At 43.9% G+C, this 22,494-nt stretch overlaps 3 protein-coding genes across 3 annotated transcripts; 1 reads left to right on the forward strand and 2 right to left on the reverse strand.

Moving 5' to 3' along the window:
• Positions 1–150: 150 nt before the first annotated feature.
• Positions 151–1,221, reverse strand: LOC139752672 (seminal metalloprotease 1-like). Its single transcript, XM_071668447.1, has one exon. The coding sequence runs from the start codon at positions 1,196–1,198 to the stop codon at positions 278–280; it is 921 nt and encodes a 306-aa protein (XP_071524548.1). The 5' UTR covers positions 1,199–1,221; the 3' UTR covers positions 151–277.
• A 2,404-nt stretch (positions 1,222–3,625) lies between these two features.
• On the reverse strand, positions 3,626–4,538 carry LOC139752679 (seminal metalloprotease 1-like). Its single transcript, XM_071668462.1, has one exon. It carries the CDS (start codon positions 4,519–4,521, stop codon positions 3,661–3,663), a length of 861 nt encoding a protein of 286 aa, XP_071524563.1. The 5' UTR covers positions 4,522–4,538; the 3' UTR covers positions 3,626–3,660.
• Positions 4,539–7,101: 2,563 nt separating this feature from the next.
• Positions 7,102–18,964, forward strand: LOC139752075 (uncharacterized). Its single transcript, XM_071667926.1, is given in 17 exon segments — positions 7,102–7,295; positions 8,210–8,699; positions 9,147–9,912; positions 11,534–11,652; positions 11,805–11,897; positions 11,899–11,925; positions 12,172–12,395; positions 12,555–12,686; positions 13,035–13,193; positions 14,283–14,373; positions 15,005–15,305; positions 16,130–16,367; positions 16,863–17,044; positions 17,965–18,064; positions 18,228–18,357; positions 18,511–18,633; positions 18,635–18,964. Coding segments are annotated over 17 exon segments (3,699 nt in total).
• Positions 18,965–22,494: the final 3,530 nt, after the last annotated feature.

The raw sequence follows: 22,494 nt of genomic DNA on the forward strand, positions 1-22,494 counted from the left end.
GGGTCTGCTATACAGAGAAAAATTTATTGATTTTCCCTTATAGCAGGAACTTCAGCCAGGGTCCAGCTCTTGCCCATGATGCCAAGATCCTGGAGAAAGGACGAGTTTGGAGTTACTTAGGCTATAATTGTATGCATTTGATATGGAGGGTTATTCATAGAAAGAGAAATGGAGATTATAACAAACAATAAGCGTTTTATCACGCTTGATCGCCAGTTCCCGCTTTAGCGGCAGGAAGAGACGAAGAATGGCCGAATTCGCTCAACAAGTTACAATATCAGGCAGTGAGTTTCTTCATTTTTGCTTCCCACTTTCGCAAAACTTTAGAAACCTTTGGCCTCGCCGTCATATATCCCCTGTGGAAATCTCTATAGGGAACAGCGCCATCAATATCGTCTCCGATGTAGTGGTCAGTGCACTCGTACATGCGGTTAATAGCTGCAATGTCAGCACGAGATGGTCCAGCCCTCTGTCCCAGATCGCCCCGGAATCGTTTTTTGGCTTCCAAAACATGGCCTTTCCCAATGCTGAAGGCGTTCCTCGGGTACTGCATGACGCTGTTGTAGTCGTAAGGAAGCCCAAAGGTGCTTAGATAAGCATTCTTCTCTTTCTTTTTGTTGAAATTAAAGAAGCGGTCCTTGTCGATGCGATCCTTGTAGATGGTAATATACTCGTCCCTGTCTGGCCGAGACTGCTGGTGGTGAAACCCGATGGCGTGAATGAACTCGTGGATGACTGTTCCCAGCAAATCACCAAAGCACGTGGGATGCAAGTTGAGGTCTTGGTACCCAGTGTCGTAGTTCCTGTACCCTATGTGGGAGAAGCATCCACTCTCTGCCCACCCAACCTTCACAGTGTATGAGGAGAAGGCGGTGGCGTTGGTCAGCCTCACGCATGTCAGCTTGTTGATGGCGTCCATAGCGGCGTACACCTTGGGACGGTACTCCTGTGGATAGTCGTCAACAAACTTGACCGGTATGGTCTTGTACGGCCAACGTATCCTCAAGACCTCAGCGAGTGGCCGTTTGTCGGGGGACGAGCGGTGACCGGGGTCACCCCCGACGGGGTCAGGCGGGTGCGAGGTGTCCCCCGCCACAACGATGGTCTCGAACGTCCTGGTTCTGTTAGCAGCACCCACGAGGGAGACTCGGGAAACGACGAGTGACCAGAACACAAGGAAAAAGAATATTGATTTCATGATTGTATTTTGCTATTGATAGAGGCCCGTCGTAGTCAAGTGAATATTGAGTGAAAGACAAATGTGAATATAGCTTCATTGTTTCGGGTGAGTCAAGACACCGTAGACGTGTGAAGATGTGTCCTCTTTTGAAGTGAAGATGAAACGGAGATTTGCACAGGGTGTTGCCCCAGGTCCGTCCCACTCCGTGGGAAGCCGAGTTAGTATTGTAATCATTGAGGAAAAAATGTTGTTAAAGTGAGACCAAGATCTAGCGAGAATGAGCTACTGTTCCACGGTCGGTTGTTTGGTTGTACCACCTGGTGAATCATCCTAACTACTTGATGAGTCATCCTAACTATAGGTATGGAAGCAGAGAATTTTTGGAACTCGTCGCCATCTGATTTTCTCCCCGACGCACGATCACAAGGCCTGACCCTTTTTTGACCATAGGTCAAACGACGGCAGTGCTGTGAGTGCGGTGAAGATGAGGGTGTAGGCAGAAAATGGCCATAAAGGACCAGGTCTGGGGCCAGTCGTGTGCGGATTGTTATGAACCATAAAGGTGTAGTAAAGATGGAAGTGTAGTGAAGATGAATGTGTCGTGGAAGTGGCCTTTGACCTGACCTGCAAGATTGATATCAAAGACCAGAGGTGTCGAGAGTGTAGTGAAAAGGGATGTGTCGTGAAGATGAAAGTATAGTGAAGATGAATGTGCAGTGAAAGTGGCCCTTGACCTGACCTTCAAGCTTGATATCGAAGACCGGAGGTGTCGTGAGTGTAGTGAACATGAATGTGTAGTGAAGACGGATGTGTAGTGAAGATTAATGCGCAGTGAAGATGAATGTGCAGTGAAAGTGGCCCTCGACCTGACCTTCAAGCTTGACATCAAAGACCGGAGGTGTCGTGAGTGTAGTGAACATAGATGTGTAGTGAAGATGAGTGTGCAGTGAAGATGAATGTGTCGTGGCAGTGGCCCTCGACCTGACCTTCAAGCTTGATATCAAAGACCGGAGGTGTCGTGAGTGTAGTGAAGATGGATGTGTAGTGAAGATGAATGTGCAGTGAAGATGAATGTGCAGTGAAAGTGGACCCCGACCTGACCTGCAAGCTTGACATCAAAGACCTGCGGTGTCGAGAGTGTAGTAAAGATGAGATTGCATTAAAGATAAAATGCTCCTCAACAAGTCATTATCATTCCCAGTTCTAGTAAGAACTAGTGCATGGAACCATTGAAAAGAGGCAGAGGATATGAAAATAAAGAGACGGATAAGTTACCATACGGGAACAGAGCATGGAGAGCGTAGACAAAGGATAGATACAGAGATGAGACATATGTATACGGAAGGATAAGCATATGCTATGTATACGGAAGGATAAGCATATACTATGTATAGAAAAGGATAGGCACATTGGGTAGAAAGAGACTTTTAGAAACATTTATACAGATAAAGGAATATGCAGACAGACAACGATGCTTACACATGTACACAGAGAGGTAGATATATGAATAAGACTGACAGAAAGCAGATACATACCTAAATGAAAAAAAAAAAAAAATCCTTACTATTATAATATGTGGAGCAGCTAAACAATGTAACCTCCTCACCCAAAAAAGAAAAAAAAAAATCCTAGATGAATAAAGAAATGATACAAAGCGTTAAACATTTTTACCACTCGATGGTCCATAAATGGAATAAAATTCAAAGCTAATTGATATAGGACGGACGTGGGAAAAAGCTTTTCCCTCTAGGTGTGTTGAACACTGGATTAACTTACCGTCAGACATTGTGAATACTAAGACTATAAACACCCTCAAAGTCGTTTAGATAAATATTCTATAAATTCAGGTAAACTATGAGAAAAATGCCAGAAATAGACTGTATAAACGACTGCGGTAACGGGGACACTAGAAGGCTAATGTGTAGCATCAGGGAGTTAGTGATAGTTTAAAAAACCACTGAGCAGATTTTTTTTTTTTTTCTTTTAGTAGACAACCCAGTCGTGGACCAATCAGGCCTCCTGCTGTCTGTCTTTCTCATGTAAACTTATGTTAGCTTCCTTCCTCGAATAAATCTTTATCGTTAGGAGCTCTGAATAAACCAGTTTGTTTATAGTAGATTTTGACTTGTATCTCCCTCCTCACTTTTCAAAACCCGTTCTTTCCTCGTCCATGATGGGATTTTCGTGCTCAACATCGCTCAGGTGTTAATTCACTGACGATTTCTCTCTTACATGTGATGGTGGAGTATTGTGCTTCACCTCGATGTCTGTTTATTTCTGTCCTAATGTTCAAGATACCATGACAAAAACATTGCCTACCTACACAGTGACTGAGTATGCCTTTGTAATGCATCAGTTACAGTAATTCTTTTTTCTATTTCATCATTGAGATCGAATGAAGGTATATGTGTGTGTATTGGTTGCGCTGAGTACGTTATTCGTGAAAAGAACAGACAAAGAAATAGAATCAGACCTGGTCATCAGGTCTTAATTTTTTTACGCCATTTTCGAAGGGCACTTGAAACCTTTGGTTTCTTGGCCAGGTAAGCTGCGTGGAAATGCTTGTATCGGAGAGCGCCTGGGATGTCCTCACCCAAGTAATGGTTTCGACATTCATATAAGCGATTGATGGCGGCTATGTCGGAGCGAGAGGGCCCACTTTTCTGCCCCACTTCGCCAGGGAACTTCTGCTTTAGAGTTATCGTGTTTTCTTTACCTGTGCTGAAGGATTTGACCCCATAATGCATCACGCTGTTGAAATCGTATGGCAGACCTAAGGTCCAGAGGAAATCATACTTCCCACTCGACCTCTTGAAGTTGGAGAAGTTCTCCTTGCTAATTCGATCCTTGTGGATTGTCAGGTACTTATCACGGTCTACCCTGACGTGCTGGTGGTCGAAGGCGATGGCATGAATCAACTCGTGAATGACGGTCCCCAACCTGTCCCCGAAACATATGGGATGCAGGTTGATAATCTGCATTCCCTTGGCAAATTTGGCATACCCTCTGAAAGCAAAACATGCCCTTTCCTTCCAGTCTACCTTGATGGCGTAGGTCTTAGGGTTAGGAGCCTCTTTGATCGTCAAGCAAGTCAAGTCGTTGAGAGCGGCCATAGCGGCGCGCACTTGCCTGCGATACTTTTCGGGGAAGTCGGCCACAAATCTGATATGCACGGTGTTGTTGGGCCACCGTTTCTTCAGCATCTTAGCAGCCGGCCGGGAGCGGCCCTTCGCGTCAGCCAGGAGGTCCTTGGACTTCCAGTTCGTCTTGGACTCCGTCGGGTGGACGAGGGTGGCGACGAGCGATACCACGAAGCAAAATATCAGTGTAGTATATTTCATGATGCTGTAGATTATTTGATATGGCACGAAGACAAAATACGGAAGACAAAATGAAACAAAAAAGCGTATGGGATCCCTATGTTTTTTTGCGAGTCAGAACGCCGGGGTAACATCTTTGACCTCACCCAAGCAAGGCAAGTAATAGTGTCTAGTGTAGTGATCATGAGGGAGGTGTGGGGGAGTAGTGAAGATGACTTTCAGCCAGTCAGGTGCCAATATGGTATCGAGGGTCTAGCGAAGATTGGATTGGCAGAGAAGATGCGATGATCCTTACATGTTAGAACCATTCCTAACTTTAGTGATGTTTAATCCATAGAACCATTTTTTTTTTCCCAAAAGAGGAACAGAGAAGGGGGCCAAGTGAGGATATTCCCTCAAAGGCTCAGTCCTCTGTTCTTAACGCTACCTCGCTAACGCGGGAAATGGTAGAGTGAAAAAATAGGAAGTGGTAACAGGTAGTGATGAAGTAGGGAAGATAAGGAGTGAGTATTTTGAAGGACTGTTGAATGTGTTTGACGATAAAGTGGCAGATGTAGGGTGTTTGGGTCGGGTGGCATGCGAAGTGATAGATCATGGAGAGTGGTTTGGTGAAGAGAGAGGAGGATGAAATGAGGCAAGGCGGCTGGAGGGATGGTACTGCAGATGAATTCTTTAAGAAACGAGTTGATTGGTTGGTATATTCTAAATGTATATATGGATCAGGGTAAAATGCCTGAGGATTGGGGGAATGCATATATATATAGTGTAATTGTATAAAGGCAAGATGGTTAAAGATAAGTGTTCAAACTACAGAGGTATAAGTTCGTTGACTATACCTGGCATGTTCTGTGGGAGAGGGTATTGACTGAGAGGGTGAAGGCACGTACAGAGCCTCAGATTGGGGAGGAACAGTGTGGTTTCAGAGGCGGTGAAGGATGTGTGAACCGGGTTTTTGCTTTATAGAATGTGTGTGAGAAATAGAGACAGATGGATTTGTATGTAGCATTTATGGATCTAGAGTAAGCATGTTAATAGGGATGATAGAGGTGCTTTGTGGAAGTTCTTAAGAATATACGGTAGAAGCAGTGAGAAGTTTATTTCAGAGAGTGTAAGGCGTGTGTACGAGTAGGAAGAGAGGAGAATGAATGGTTCAAAGTGAAGTTTGGTCTGCAGGATGGGTATATGATGTCACCTGGTTATTCAGTTTGTTCATGGATGGGATGGTTAGGGAGTATGCAGTCTGTTAGGGATGAGAGGACCTGGGAAGTGAGTTAGTTGTTGTTTGCTCATGATACAGCACTGATGACAGATTAGAGTGAGGAACCACAGAACCTGGCGAACTGCAGAAGGTGGTGACCTAGTTTGGAATAGTGTGTGAAAGGAGGAAGTTGAGAGTCAATGTAAATAAAAGGAAAGATATTCGGTTTGGTTGGGTCGAGGGACAGGTTAGTTGGAGTGTGTGTGTTTGAATGCTGAAACTCGAAAGTAGTAAAATGTTTTAGATATCTGGGAGTGAACATGTCAACGATTATATATATATATATATCTTTTTTCTTTCATACTATTCGCCATTTCCCGCATTAGCGAGGTAGCGTTGAGAACAGAGGACTAGGCCCTTGAGGGAATATCCTCACCTGGGCCCCTTCTCTGTTCCCTCTTTTAAAAAAAAAAAAAAAAAAAAAAAAAAAAAAAAAAAAAAAAGTGAGAGGGGAGGATTTCCAGCCCCCCGCTCCCTCCCCTTTTAGTCGCCTTCTACGACACGCAGGGAATACGTGGGAAGTATTCTTTCTCCCCTATCCCCAGGGATAAATATATATATATATATATATATATATATATATATATATATATATATATATATATATATATATATATATATATATATATATGTGTGTGTATGTATGTATAAAAGAAGAAGAAAAGAAATAAACAAATGCTTTGTAGTGAAGGAAAACGGCGCTTGCGTTACGGTGGATTGATTTTGATGCATCAACGAAGGAAATGTCAGATGTGTCTCGCCTCACAGTTATATACAGCGAACTCAGCAAACCCTGAACCATTCGTCGTGTGTACCTAGTGCTGACGAGGAGTCTTGCAGAGGTGACCTCTCTTCCCTTCGTTTAGGAAGGTACTGAAATTCTACTTTGATTCATAAGGAGTTACTCAAAAGCAACTGAAAGAATCCCTTGTATCCACATGAGTCGTCCACTGCAGCACCCAGGTAGTTAGGTACGTCCACCAGTCGAGGACCACAGGTCATAATATGTAATGTGTGTGTGTGTGTGTGTGTGTGTGTGTGTTAGTTGTACGTGATGCCTTGAATGGTCGGTGTTTTGCTCTGTGTGGAGAGATGGTCCAATCACGGCGACTAGAGGATGTGAGCTGGATTCATGTCTTTCTGGGGTTCAAAGAGGGACTGAAGACTTTTGTGGAGATGTAGACAAGTCTGTTCTGGGCGAGTGATTATCCAAGTTGTGCAATGTCGTTCTGCAAGCTTGGCGTTGTCGCTGTGGTGTCAGGGTGTTGTGACTGTGTGTGTGTGTGTGTGTGTGTATTTTGTCCTTGAAGACGAATCGTTACCTTCCATTCTACACAGGGATCATGGGTCGTCGAAGCGTGCACCAAAGAACACCCTTAGATGTCCGTGCCAAGATGGTGCAGATGTGGCTGAGAGGCGTCCCTGTACGAGATATAGCGGCAGAGATTGGCTCCTGTCGAACCACCGTGTACAGGTGGATAAAACGCTGGCAACGCCATGGGGATATTTGCAGAGCATTACTTACTGCCACCTACAGGTTATGAGGGAGAGAGAGAGAGGGAGGGAGCGGTGGTGAGTCAAGTTGAAGAATCTCACGTTGGAAATCCTTTCAAACTCGTCCCTTCTGTGTTGTGTTATGGTGATGTACATCCGTCTTGCATCCCATGGTGTTGGATCCCTAGCATCCTATACCGTCGTCTATTGGGGAGGAGATACTACTCCTCAGTTACTCACTCACTCACTCGCTCACTCGCTGCCTCGCACCTGTAGTCTACTCTCCTGCAGTGTCGGCTCAGATGGAAAATCTCAATATTAGTAACAAGAGACAAGAATAGTATAAGGGGATCTTAGATCCACTGCATGAACATTAGATCATAGGTGCGAAAGTTTATATGAAACAATAAAAGAAATTTTGAGAATGTGAAGACTGTTACTGTACCCCACCATTTTTCTTTTCTTTTTTTTTTTTACAGTACCATGATGGGAACCATTAAGTTCAACCTAGGATTTGCAAGGCTTTAAGGACCTGATGGATGTAAAACAGATAAAGATAACATGATATGTCACATCCTAACTACTGTCCAACATCCCAGCTACTGCCTAACATCCTAACTACTGTCCAACATCCCAGCTACTGCCACACACCCCGCCTACTGTCTAACATCCCAGCTACTGCCACACACTCCAGCTAGGCATCTTAACTACTGTCCAACATCCCAGCTACTGCCGCACACCCCAGCTACTCTCTCCGACATCCAAACTATTGCTAAACATCCAAGATACTGCTTGACATCTTAACTACTGTCCAACACCTCGGTTACTACCCCAGACCCCCAGGTACTGCCCGATATCTTATAGTCCGACATACCAGATACTGCCACACACCCCCAGCTACTGCCCATCATCCTAGCTACTGTCCGACATTCTTGCTACTCCCCGAAACCCACACAGCTACCACCTATCTCTCCAGCTACTGCCAGACACTTCCACCTACATCATCACTACTTCTGAGACAAAAATTCTTTTCCCCGAACTGATTACATCAATGCAACTCAGACGTGGAGTTCAGCTGCTGGTGCTTTGGGCGATTCACTCCCGCCTCGTGGATGGGTTCCAGGCCGCGACGCCCCGCCCAGCGGGTGTCGACGCCCTTAACCCACACGAATGCACGATCTCCATCCCCGTCCGTGAGGGGGAGCTGCCTGCCACTGCCTACATGACGGAGAGGGAGTTGAGTCGTCTCCTGAAGCCTCAGTCCACCTTCAAGAGGGTTAACGTCGACAAGGAGGAGTATGCCTTCCAGGTGCAGTGCCCTGGAACCAGCTTCTCCATGTCGTGGATCGGCGACGGGCCGATGGAGACTACGGATCCTAAGGAGGTATTTGAGAAGACCTCGACACAGTGTACAGGTAAATGCGACGCCAAATCCCAGCAGGAGGAAGTAAGTAAGGAAGTAGAAGTGGTCATTGGGGCACTCAAAGTCTTGTGTCAAGAGCTCGACTAGACCCAGGGGAAGAACGGGGACTATAATAGTGACAGGGAGGGGATCAGCGCCGTTTGTCGAGAGCTCGAAGAGAATCCATATGGGAGGAAAGGGTATATGAAGCTTCTTCGGAAGATGAGCGACCAGGAGAAACTCCATGTGAAATCAAGAGCGACAGAGCTCAGAAATGTGCAAACCCCAAGCTCAACTAACATCCTCAGAGTAAATGGCACAACACCTCTACAGGAACCAAGGCCGGGGAGCTATGTTGCCATTTAGCAAACCAACTCCACCCCTGCCAACAGTACGACAACTCCTGAGACACTGAAAAAGGAAGACGAAAAAGATGTCAGCTGGACTATCCTTCGAAGTCAACAGAAGTAGTTTTTCTATGGGCTTGTCGAGTATGCGAACGGGATGACCTGCATCAATCATATAAACGACTCTGGAGTCAGTTATCTGGAGCTGGAGGTGAAACCCGACGCCCCGAGAAATGACCCACGCATTGGCCTAAGGAGTCAGGTCATGCGGACATTATATCTGGATTCGGTCTACCACGAACAACAGGCTTTACTTATCCGGGAGTTAACTCAAGCTGGCTTCCAGACGCCCCCTGACAGCGACCACTTGATCAGAATCAACCTCACCAATGTGAGTCTGCAGGAGATCGAGGAGACGGAAGGCCACCACTCCTTCCTCATGACCCTGGGCGTACCGTATGATGCCAGCAGTAGTGCACAGTACCCATTTGAGCCTGAGATGAGACACAATCTCTCTCGCACTGACATAGCCCGTCTGAACCGGCTTTATGAGTGCTGGGACCACTACCTCGGCGATGATATTCCTGGCGCCATTCCCTACAGTGAGTGGCATAAAACCTACATGAAGGAACTGGAGGAAACTTACAATAGCAGTGGTCCCCCCGCTCCAGTGGAGACTCGTACCAATCTGACCTCTACGCCAGCGGGAAATGGGACTGCAACTAAGGAAACAGACGATTCTCGAATCAGAAATCCTTCGCTGTGTTCCACGGCCTCTGTGGGCAATACCCTAGCCATGCAGAGGGGCTGTTCCAAGGACAATAATCCCATGAACGGAAGTGAAGCCTTAACAACGGTGGCCCAGTTCCCCAAAGTCGTACAGTCTAAATCCACTGCCGAAGCTGGGGCAGGTGGAGTCAACAATATATCGACAAGACTAGAGATAATCGCCAACCTTCTTGAAGAGAGAGAGAAAAGGAGAGGATGAAGAGAAACGAAGAGCTGGAGAGATTCTTTCAAACTCTGGAGCAATATGTGACTCTCATGCATCAGGTGGTAGAGGGAACACAGGCATATATAGCACGCAAGTTTGATTTACTCTATACCTCTCCAAACATGGAGGAGGAGAAGGGAGATGATAGCACTGCATGGCCTCAGCCCCGAACGGAGGAAGAGGAACGAAGAAGAGGAGGAAAAGGAAGAAAAAGAAAACGAAGAAGAAGAAGAAGAGTAAGTCTAAAATGATTCATTTTGTCAGTGGTTAGTTTTGTTTTATCTTTTGTACTCGAAACAAATCTTAGAAAATTTATACTTAAAATTCATTATGAAAATAATGTTGTTTGTATTAGCCCAGTGATATATCAGTTGCTGATCAAAGATGAACATTTTGTAATGTTTATACTGACGAAGAAGCACCTGGTGTTTAAGAATGTATGGCATAAGGAACTCATTGACCAATAAACAAACTGATAGGGTAAATGACGTGAACATGCTTGTAGAAAATAAACTTGAGACATCAAAGGGAAACGTCAGGATGGAGCGGATGTTGCTGAAAAAGGAAAAGAAAAATAAAGTTTTAGAGTTACGTCTGAAATTAAGGATCATCTCCCCAATCTAGCTCCATAGCTAAGAGAGGAAAACCTTTTGCAACACATTGACATAAAAGATGTCAATACTGACGTACGTGAAGTATGACATATACCGAGTGGTGACAAGAGGCGGATGGTACGTTAATGTACGAGATATGTGGTTAGAAATCTGCCTCAGTAATCATATATGATCTTATATGATCAACTTATATCAAGTGAGAACACTTAGTTGATTCGCTTGGACCTGACGTCTCAGTAATGCTGATGATCAGGGTCAGTTATGAAGGAAGTATCAGACATCCATTTCAGTTTACCTCTGATTCTCTTGGAGTTAGTGGGAAGTCAGCCCACACCCGACGTAGGTCTTCCACCCCTTCAACAGGGTTCGCTATTTCGGTATTCATCCAGGGTTATGTAAGAACATAGCTATATTCTATCTCGAAGCATTCACGTCTCAGTTACTATTGAGTCACTGTGTATGGACTCCTCCTTCTTCCTCCCACTAGGTTCTTGTTGTCTGGAGGGATGAAGTGCCCAACGCTTCTGCTGTCGTTCGTCTGGAGTTCCAGTGTCCTCTGTGAGGCAGGGCTGCTGCCTCGACCACTACAGGGCAAGTCACTCCTCGTCTTAGGTTTCTGGTAACGCCACTGAAACCCAGTGGATGTGGTTTCTATCTTTCCTTTTTTTTTTTTGTTTTATTTGGCTATGAGAGCTTATGTCAGATAGTGGCAGGGATATTCTCTCTCTCTCTCTCTCTCTCTCTCTCTCTCTCTCTCTCTCTCTCTCTCTCTCTCTCTGTAAAAAGCAACACTTTCACAGACCAGTCTGGAATAACTGTTCCATGATGGCTGTCTTGCAAGTGACTACGTATGGCCTTTCCCACCTTAGTCCATGATGGTGCTTCTCTGTTTTCTGAGTCTTTATGCTTATGTGTTGCTTGCAGGTCAAGACCATACTGCTTCTGCAGCAGCCAGGGTGATACACACCGTGTTAACAGCAGCGCCCCACCCTCATTGTTCTACCATCCTGTTTACAGATGGCAATACGTCATCTACACCGGTGGTATGTAGCGATAAAGTTTTGAATATCATTTGTAATTATGATAAAGACATTTACTCTCCTATTTTTCATCCTGCATCACTTGTACCTTTGGACTGCTTACAGTAAATGCGTACCGGGTGTCTACATCATCAACACTAGTGGTCTCATTTCAGTCCGCGGATCAGTCGTGGTCCTCGCTGGGAGTGGGAGTGTTTAGGGTGGCGATGGACGGTCAAGACGCCTTCCTCACGCAAGCCACGTTCTCCCAAGTGGTCGACTCGGCATTGCTGGTAGGTCATGCCAGACTCCTGCAGGTGTTTGAGTGCTATAGTCTTGCGTCCCTCCCTGAGGCTAGATAGCCGCTGGATAGCGAGAATCATTCTTAACATTTTCAGTGAGAGAGGAGAGTCGTTCATTAATCGAATGGTGGTTATCTCTTCTGCATTAGTGGGCGGACGGTTCATGTTTAAGAATAGGGTTAAGATGATCACACAAGCAGAGAGGTGGGTCGTTGTTCTACTGATATTCTCTCGTCCACAGCTTCGTCAGTTGTCGTGGTGTGTGACGGTGGTGGTAGTGAGCGACGACCCAGCCTTCCTCGCCGCCTTCGCCGAGTGGTCCCTCAAGGGCCGCTTTCTGGTGTGGTCGACCAGGCTCCTCGTCGTCACCCGCCTGCCACTCCAGGAACTACAGTTCCTCCACAAAACCCTTTCCAGGACTAATTCCATGCTGGCTATCGCGAACAACGCCACGGAATACGCCAGGTGATAGGATGTGTATTAAAGTACTGGATATGAAGATCAGATATGAATCACAGCTCATGAGGAGTATTAGGCTACGCGAGATTAATCATTCTTTTAAGATATAGAGAACCAAAAAAAGTACGGCAGAGGAGAGCAGTGAGTGTCTCCTCTTCCCAGCAGATATGATGTGTACGTCCGCTTGCCCTATAGCCACAGGGAGGAGGACCCAGTGCTACACATTGCCTTGTGGACACCTCATCGTGGCCTCGTTCACTCGACTCACCTCTCGCTCTTCCCTGACAAGATTTCTAAGTAAGTTGAGAGGGAATGTTGGTATGTCGTCATTCCATAACTCGTGACTCTTTTTTAGCCTGGCTGCATTCTCAGCTAATGAATTCATGTTGCTCAAAATCATTGAATTTCATTCTGATCTAAAAGAACAAGAAGAAAAGATATGTACATATATGTCATTTCTATACCTTATCAAGTTATTCTTGGAGGCACACAAGCAACGATTGAGGAAAGAGTCTGTCAATAAACTGCCCTTTTGTTGAAGGATGTGTTCAGGTTATGCGGACCGAGATTGTGAATCGAATATCAGAGTAACGAGGACATGAGGAAAGCAAATCATTTGGTTTATATAATTCATTACTTTCTCAGATTCCGCCACGGTCCGACTCTAGTGGCGGTGTCGGAGATGAACCCCATAAATAAGATGAAGATCATAAGCGATACTGATTCCGACGAAGAGCAGCAGTTTACCTTCACGGGGCCCATTCCTAAGATGATGGATTACCTAGCCACTGCCATGAATTTTTCGTAAGTTGGTCTCAAAGTTTACCACCTATCATGCCACATCTCCAGAACTTTACATGTATTTGAATTTATCAACTATAAGTATGTGTGACTTGGCTATATATAATATATATATATATATATATATATATATATATATATATATATATATATATATATATATATATATATATATAGTTTCTATAGTATATATATACTATATATATACTTGCTATATATATATATATATATATATATAAACAGAGGTGAGAGGTTTGAACTTATCACTACGTATGTGTAACTTGGCTATATATATATATACACAGGTGAGAGAGAGGTTTTTTGAACTTTATTTCTCTAACATTTTGGCTTGTGTAGGAGCTTTCTTCAGAGACACTGAGTGAGATACAAAGATAAGATGCTATATACCCGCAGGCCACTTCATCACCTCGCTGGACGCCGCACACTGCTCTTCCCTGCTGTCGGCTGGCTTCCTCAATCCCCTACATTCCATCATCACCTGTGGTAGTTTCCCCAGCTTATGAAACACGTTACAACAGTCATTGGTCACTTCTCCTCAAGGCCTTTTTCTTTTTCCTCTCGTTTGTTTAATCCTTTATGAATCACTTCATCTCCTTGCCACCTTGGTAAGTTTCATTCTACCCATGTGGACAAGTAGCACATTACATATGCTCTGGCATCCTAAATCGTCTGTTTGTTCATTGATGCTTCTGGCCATGCTTGGCCATGCATCCCTTGAGTAAATGACTACACATTGTGTCAAAGGCACACCGTATGCTACGCCATCGTCAATGTCACTTCTATCGCCCTTTGTTTTCATTCCAACATCTATGCTAATTCCCAAGGAAATAGTGATGCTTGATTCCCATCTTCTGTGCCATAGCCTTTCTTGAATCTGGGACTATTTATCTCCTCTTGTATTTTACTGTATTGCTTTCAACATTTCCTCTCCATCATGGTACTGGCCTTCTTCTTTTCATTTCAGTGGTACCTCTCCATTACGATATTGCCCTCCTCTTTAGATCAATCTATGAGCTTTCAAGGTAACATAGCATTCATTTGTCATCATATATCTTATATCTTGCTTGTCAGGTACGAATACGTGCAATCCCCTGACAGGGCGTACGGCCTGCAGAAGGATGACGGATCTTGGTCTGGCATGATCGGTATGGTGAGCAGGGAGGTATGTCTCGAACACGCGAAGAAAGGCCACAACCGCGCACATCTATTCTCTAGCTGTCATGTGTAATGCACCCAAAAGCACACAGCTCCCTATCCACAGCCAGGCCCAAAAACCTTTCCATGGTTTACCCCGAACGTTTCACGTGCCCTGGTCCAGTCCACTGACAGTAAGCCGATCCCAGTATACCGCATTGTTCCAATTCACTCGATCCCACGCACGTCTTTCACCTTCCTGCATGTTCAGGTCCCAATCGCTAAGAATTATTTTCACTTCATCATGACATCCCCAATTCTTCAGCGCTCCCAGAACCTTCGCCTCCTCACAGTGATAGAACAAATGGTAATTTCTCGTCACTGATATAAGGCTTAGTAATTTGCCGGAACAAGAAGCAAAGACACCATCAAATACGCTTACATTCTCACGTGATTGGAGATGAATCACCAGATACGTGGAGCTGATTTGATAGTTTACGTAGGTCGTGATAAGCATCCGTAAGAAATCAGACACAGTCACATTTCTGTCATTAGAGAGTAGTACTCCCGTTCTTAGATATAATTCACGTCTTTGTTTTCACTTTTGATAAAAACTGATGAGCAAAAATGTGTGGCTAAATATCTTTCTTCCTGTGTAGGAAGTGGATATTGGCGTTGGTCCTTTCACCATATCGGCCGCCCGTGCTGAGGTGGTTGACTTCACTTGGCCAATACTGATAGCTTACTCCAGGATGCTGGGTGCCCGAGGGCGACCAGAGGTGGACCCGTGGGGCTTCCTCTTGCCCCTGGCGCCCCCGGTGTGGTGGGCCATCCTGACGTCGCTGCTGGTGATGCCAATCACAGTGGCTCTACTGTCTTCATGTCTCTCCCTGAAGGCCTCTGATAAAGAACGCCTCGTAGAAGAGACCTTCGCTTTCGGTCGAGTCTTAGTGCAACAGGGTGAGTTAAACATGAATTAAGAGCACAGAGGAAGATAAGAAATAAGTTTGGTATTCAGGCGGGCATTCATCAAATGTGATAGACCTAAGGTAGAGTGGGAGAAAAGCAAAGAATACAGTCAGAAGGCAAAGAACTGGAAGCACCAAATGAGTCAAGAGGACTCGAGGAGGAGACAGAATCGTGGATGTTATACAGAATTCAACAATTTCTCTGGTAACTGAAATTGGGAAATGGAGTTTAGTAGTTCGAAACTAAGGCTTTATGGTGGAAGGTGGAAGGAGAAGGAAAGATGAATAATCTAACTCTCAGTGACTATGACTTGAAGAGAAAAGAGAGGAAGAGAGGAAGAGAGGTTCTTGTTACGTTGTTTGATAGGAAATGTGTGTGATTCAGATCGTAGTTGCCTGTTTGAATTTAAAACAAAATTGCCAGAAGAGTGAATCCTGCTCATTTGTACTGAAATATGTGAGTTGAGATCAAATGGAAACTTGTTTTGATATTGATACAAACATGATGAAAGAAGAAACCTCTGAACGAAATGATGACCGATCACGTTCTTTCGAGTTAAGTATTGATCAAGATACTGAGAGAAATGAGAGGGTGTGTGCTACTGAAATGTATAGAAAACGATGATTAAGGCAGACCTGTAAATAGCTGAACTTTGTAAGGGATTGATTTGGCTCAGCATTATAGGTTTCCTGAATAAAAATAATGCAATAAAAATGCTAAACATGATCAAAGAGATTCTGTCTTTCTTTTTCTTTTTTGTTGGGAATGAAGCAAGCACGGAAAATAGTTTCTCAGTGATATATTGTCTCTGGCAGACATCTCGGTGCCAGCGGACTGGTGGTCGTGGGAGCGACTGGTGTTGGGGGTGTGGATGATGATGACGCTGGTGTTAACCCGAAGCTACGCCGGTAACCTCATGTCCCTCCTGGCAGTGAGGCACATCCCTCAACCTTACCACACCCTCAGGGATGTGTTGGACGACCCAAGTGCCATCATGATATGGCACGCTGCTTCGGCCAACGTGCAGTATCTACGGGTATGTAACATCGTAATGTCGTAGTCTTGGACACCCTATACGGGACGCTGCTTCGGCCTAAGTGCAGTATCTACGGGTATGTAACATCGTAATGTCGTAGTCTTGGACACCCTATACGGGGCTAGATACCTTATGAGACTGGAGGATCTGTATCCACAGGTTCTTCCCCGACCGTATACCATGGGTAAGATTTTCATATCTTACAGGAAGCGAGAGAATGTAGTTCTCGTGTCACTGATTATTATTTTCTGAGTAGGCTTTGCTCGTGTTTGTGGCTCATGACTGAGTTGGAAAGATCTATGTAAAGTAACTGACTACTCTAAGGTGCTATCAGATATCCACATGAAAAAATCTCACTTCGAAAAGTCATGTGACATGAACGAATTCATGCTCTGTCATATGCATTTCATTCTTATACTACCAACGTCCTTTAACCTTAACCTCTTCTCCTTACTCTGCAGAATGTCTTCCTTGGGTCAGCATCATTGTTCAATACACAGTTATATTTCCAGTCCGGTTGAGTCTGGCGTGTTCAGCGAGGTCCACGACTTGGAGGAGCAAGATCGTATTCTCTACAGGACCATAAGTCAGTACCCGGAGGTCATCAAGACTCTTGTCAAGCGAGGCGACCACGTCCTCGTCCTGGGCAACATGGGCCTGACGATGAACATGGCCAGGGACTTCATTCAGGAAGGTACTCAGTATATATATATATATATATATATATATATATATATATATATATATATATATATATATATATATATATATATATATATATATATATGTGTGTGTGTGTGTGTGTGTGTGTGTGTGTGTGTGTGTGTGTGTTCTGGTATACTTGACAAACTTCCTGAAATACTGTTCAAGATGTCAATGAATAAAGGTCAAAATGCCGAGGGAGTGGAAGAGGGCAAGTGTCATATCGATCTATTGGAGAAAAGACCATGAGAATGCATTGAAGTACAGACGGGTCTGCCTGACGAATGGGGTCTGTAAGGTACTGGAAAAGATAATCAGGAAGAGAGAGACAACCTAAGAGAGATAAAACGGGCTCAGGAGATAGAAGTTCATGTACTATCGTCTTCCGTAGAAGAGAAATGAGTAAGGGGTGACTTGGTGACAAACTTTTCAGGTTTGTAAACCGATCTGGTAATGTAGACAGAGGACAATGCATCGAAGGATTCGAAGATGGCACAACCAGAGACCATAACATAGACTCTTGCAAGAAACATGTCACAAGAGACGGAAAGAAGTTCCTACATAATGTGAGAGTTGTGAATGAATAGAATGAACTGAATTATGAGATTTATGGTTGCTGACGGCAAGCTTAAGTTTGAATAGCTGTAAGGTAGGAGAGAATGTTGGAGAGGTGGGACACCTTCCCATTTCGCCTCACGAGTGTAAAATTCACCTTCTCTTAGAGTAAGAATAAGTAAATACATGCAAGCCACATATCTAACGTAAATTGTGAACTTGGAAATGAGACCACGATTAAGTTTCAGAATCAAAACCAAACCAAAAAGCATCATTAAGATAAAACAAAAATGGTTTCAGATTCATATTTGAACCCAATTTAGAATCGAAACTCTCTTAGTTGATTCTCTTTTACAGGTCAGTGTTCCTTATACGGTTCTAAGGAGGAATTTCTACCCAGTAGATTGGCCATGGTGGCTCCTAAGGGCAGCCCCATCATCCCAGCATTCAGTAAGAGGTACGTCCGTCTGAAGCAAAGTTTCCTTCGAGTGTTATGTTTCGCTTTCCGTCGCAACACCGACCGATAGAAGACTTACGCATGTGTGTGTGTGTGTGTGTGTGTGTGTGTGTGTGTGTGTGTGTGTGTGTGTTTGTGTGTGTGTGTGTGTTTTGTCCAACAGGATCATGGCGGTGACGGAGGCTGGGATATTCCTGCACTGGAGGGATGTGGAGGAACCATACGCTGATCTGTGTCGTCACGCCTCCACCAAGACGACCGTCAGAGCGCCCCTCTCTATGAGCAATCTCTGGGTAATAGCGCTGTCGTGAACGTTCATCATCTTCTACTTAAACAAAATGTAATATCAAGTGTAGCATATGTGGATTTAGAAGCGACTACCAGTGCTATTTCTATGTTTGTTGGCCGCTAAATGAAGTCAAACCTCTCTCTCTCTCACATTCCAGGGGGTGTTTGTGATTCTTCTGGGTGGCTATGTCTCCAGTTTATCTGTTCTGAGTCTTGAGTTTCTCCGGGACAGCTTTAGATCAGTGTGGAACAAATCGACACAAGACGCGAGTCGCATTTCGGTTTCAGCAACATGAGCGCAACCAGCTGACGCTGGTAGACTCAAAGGTGTTCTCCATCCACGTCCTATTCACCTTCGGTGAAAATCATGTTCTTTACCGCCTGCTTATCTCATGTTATCATCCAAGGACTTGTTCTCACTCACACAACGCGAGGTTGACCTCTCATTTCATCCATGTGATACGTGAGAATACATCGTTTTCCACGTCTATGAAATACAGTTGTATGGATTCTCCTCTTCATGTTCAATCTGTATCTCTGAAAAATGGCTTAAAATACAGTCGAAAGCTTGAAGCTTCTGTGTTTATTTTTCTAGTGGGTTTACTCATATGAGTGCTTCACGTGAGTATGTGATATATATATATATATATATATATATATATATATATATATATATATATATATATATATATATATATATATATATATATATATATATATATATAGAGAGAGAGAGAGAGAGAGAGAGAGAGAGAGAGAGAGAGATGCTCTGTGGAAGGTATTAAGAATATATGGTGTGGGAGGCAAGTTGTTAGAAGCAGTGAAAAGTTTTTATCGAGGATGTAAGGCATGTGTACGTGTAGGAAGAGAGGAAAGTGATTGGTTCTCAGTGAATGTAGGTTTGCGGCAGGGGTGTGTGATGTCTCCATGGTTGTTTAATTTGTTTATGGATGGGGTTGTAAGGGAGGTTAATGCAAGAGTCCTGGAAAGAGGGGCAAGTATGAAGTCTGTTGGGGATGAGAGAGCTTGGGAAGTGAGTCAGTTGTTGTTCGCTGATGATACAGCGCTGGTGGCTGATTCATGTGAGAAACTGCAGAAGCTGGTGACTGAGTTTGGTAAAGTGTGTGGAAGAAGAAAGTTGAGAGTAAATGTGAATAAGAGCAAGGTTATTAGGTGCAGTAGGGGTGAGGGTCAAGTCAATTGGGAGGTGAGTTTGAATGGAGAAAAACTGGAGGAAGTGAAGTGTTTTAGATATCTGGGAGTGGATCTGTCAGCGGATGGAACCATGGAAGCGGAAGTGGATCATAGGGTGGGGGAGGGGGCGAAAATTTTGGGAGCCTTGAAAAATGTGTGGAAGTCGAGAACATTATCTCGGAAAGCAAAAATGGGTATGTTTGAGGGAATAGTGGTTCCAACAATGTTGTATGGTTGCGAGGCGTGGGCTATGGATAGAGATGTGCGCAGGAGGATGGATGTGCTGGAAATGAGATGTTTGAGGACAATGTGTGGTGTGAGGTGGTTTGATCGAGTAAGTAACGTAAGGGTAAGAGAGATGTGTGGAAATAAAAAGAGCGTGGTTGAGAGAGCAGAAGAGGGTGTTTTGAAATGGTTTGGGCACATGGAGAGAATGAGTGAGGAGAGATTGACCAAGAGGATATATGTGTCGGAGGTGGAGGGAACGAGGAGAAGAGGGAGACCAAATTGGAGGTGGAAAGATGGAGTGAAAAAGATTTTGTGTGATCGGGGCCTGAACATGCAGGAGGGTGAAAGGAGGGCAAGAAATAGAGTGAATTGGAGTCATGTGGTATACAGGGGTTGACGTGCTGTCAGTGGATTGAAGCAAGGCATGTGAAGCGTCTGGGGTAAACCATGGAAAGCTGTGTAGGTATGTATATTTGCGTGTGTGGACGTGTGTATGTACATGTGTATGGGGGGGGGGGGGGGTTGGGCCATTTCTTTCGTCTGTTTCCTTGCGCTACCTCGCAGACGCGGGAGACAGCGACAAAGTATAAAAAAAAAAAGAAAAAAAAAAAAAATATATATATATATATATATATATATATATATATATATATAATTTCAAAGAAAGAAAACATGTATGGTTCTGACTGTATAGTATATGTAATTACAAATATACTTCAAATATCGTCTTTGTTTGGCTATTTTTATTCAGCCTCATATAATGACACACGTTCATCAGTCTACCAATCACAGGGGTTCTCATGTGATATCATTCACACTTTCACCAATCAGCATGGTGCTTGATGAAATACCCCGCCCAGTGAAGGTACTTCATATCCTTCATTCGCTGAAACTAGCGCAAGGGAGACCCCGCCCACCTCCTCAAAGCCTATATAAACCCACAACTTGGCGCCCGCCAGTCATTCCTCTCCACAACTGCCAACTTCTCATCCTCCGCCAAGCTCTTCGTAAGACCCAATCCTGTAGTTACAGTGCTGTTTAGCACACCTCAGTTACCGCGGTCTTTGGTTCACAATCATAATTTTGGTGTTAGTTTTATCACAGTGTGAATGGGTCGGGCACAGAACTTACGAAACATCTTTATGTTTGTAAGATGAAGAAAGTATTGATTCTTTTGTTCCATTTCTTCATTTCACTTTTTTTTACCCTTTCCCTTTCCAATACTCAGAACTTTAAGCCTTTCTTCTGCACTGGCCTGTAAGGATATGGTCAAGGGAAAGTGGTGTCGAGGGATGTAATGAAGACATGCCTAAGCTAACCTGAAAGCGTTAGGTTGAAGGACACTGAGGCATCGAGAACGAAAGTGATTATAGGTTTATCGAAGGTGTACTGAAGAGGCATCCTAATCCTGGCCTTTGACCTGACCCATACGGGGCAGGTCAAAGGCAGAAGGTGTCGAGGGTGTAAGGTTAAAGGATGCTTTTGGGAGAGGGTAAAAACGATGGTTTTTTTTTTTTACGGGTGATGATGATTGATCTAAGGTGTTTTGAAAACGCATTTCTATTCTTTCAATATTATCATAAAGTAGGAATGATAGTCAGCGATGCCATGTGGGTTAACCTAAAGTAGGATGTTTTTTGATGAACACTATACTTATTAAGATTCTCTTTTTCTTTTTAATATGGTTTGTGTTTCTTATTCTCGTTCGTTGATAACGAAAGTCTTTTACGAATGTGTGTATCAAGGCTCGTAGTTAGAGGCTGGCTGGGAGCAGACACCACCACAGGTCAGTAATGTGGAGAGCAAGCTTTTGCGGAAGTGACAACCAGGGCCATGTACAACGTAGCCCTGGGATGGTGTAGTAAAGTAAATGAAAAAAAAAAAAGACTAGCTAGTCCTTTCTTTCTTTCTGGACAAAAAACAATAAAAAATGGGGATAATCTGTGAGAAGTTTAGCAAGAGGAAAATGTTGACTCTTCCCCAATATAGAGTCCAAAGAAGCGGGGTAAATAAGATATCTATACACTGTATTGTTGAGGTTGAAGAGCTCGCAAGGAAGTTGGTATATACCTAGAGCACGATGAGTGTGTGGTCATGTACGCCAGGGTCACACTGAGGTCTGCTGCTCACGGTAAGAACAGAACAGGAGGAGGTCAAGGGATATATCAGCGCGATGTGGTAGACACCATTTATACTCAATATAGAATGAAAGGTTATTGCTGGGTGTGGGTTAATGGCTGAGTCAGTACTGGAGGGATATAGACAAATCAACGAAAGATATGGATGAATTAAAACGTAGAATATTGAAGGTAGGCAAAGCTGTGATAAGACAAGACTTCATGGTTATGGAACAATCTCCTCATTCTTCTCCTCATTCTCCAAGTTATCTAGGAAGAAGACTTTGGCATTTGGTAGGTCATGCTTCGAGATTACATTTCAGTCTTAGCTGTCTTACTCATATCTTTTACCGTGAATCATTTCCAAAAAGATGAAGAAGTGGAGTGTTACATTTAATACCTCTAACAACTTCACTAATTATGTAACAGGTGGAAACTTTATATCATTGAGGTGCAAGTCACATGACGGTATTGTTTCTTACCTAAAAAAAATATGAAACTAATTATCATATACCTAAAATAAAAAACGATATTGTTTCTTACCTAAAAAAATATGAAACCAATTATCATATACCTAAAATAAAAAACGATATTGTTTCTTAC

Source organism: Panulirus ornatus, chromosome 2 (genome assembly GCF_036320965.1).
Source record: "Panulirus ornatus isolate Po-2019 chromosome 2, ASM3632096v1, whole genome shotgun sequence".
Lineage (NCBI taxonomy): Eukaryota > Metazoa > Arthropoda > Malacostraca > Decapoda > Palinuridae > Panulirus > Panulirus ornatus.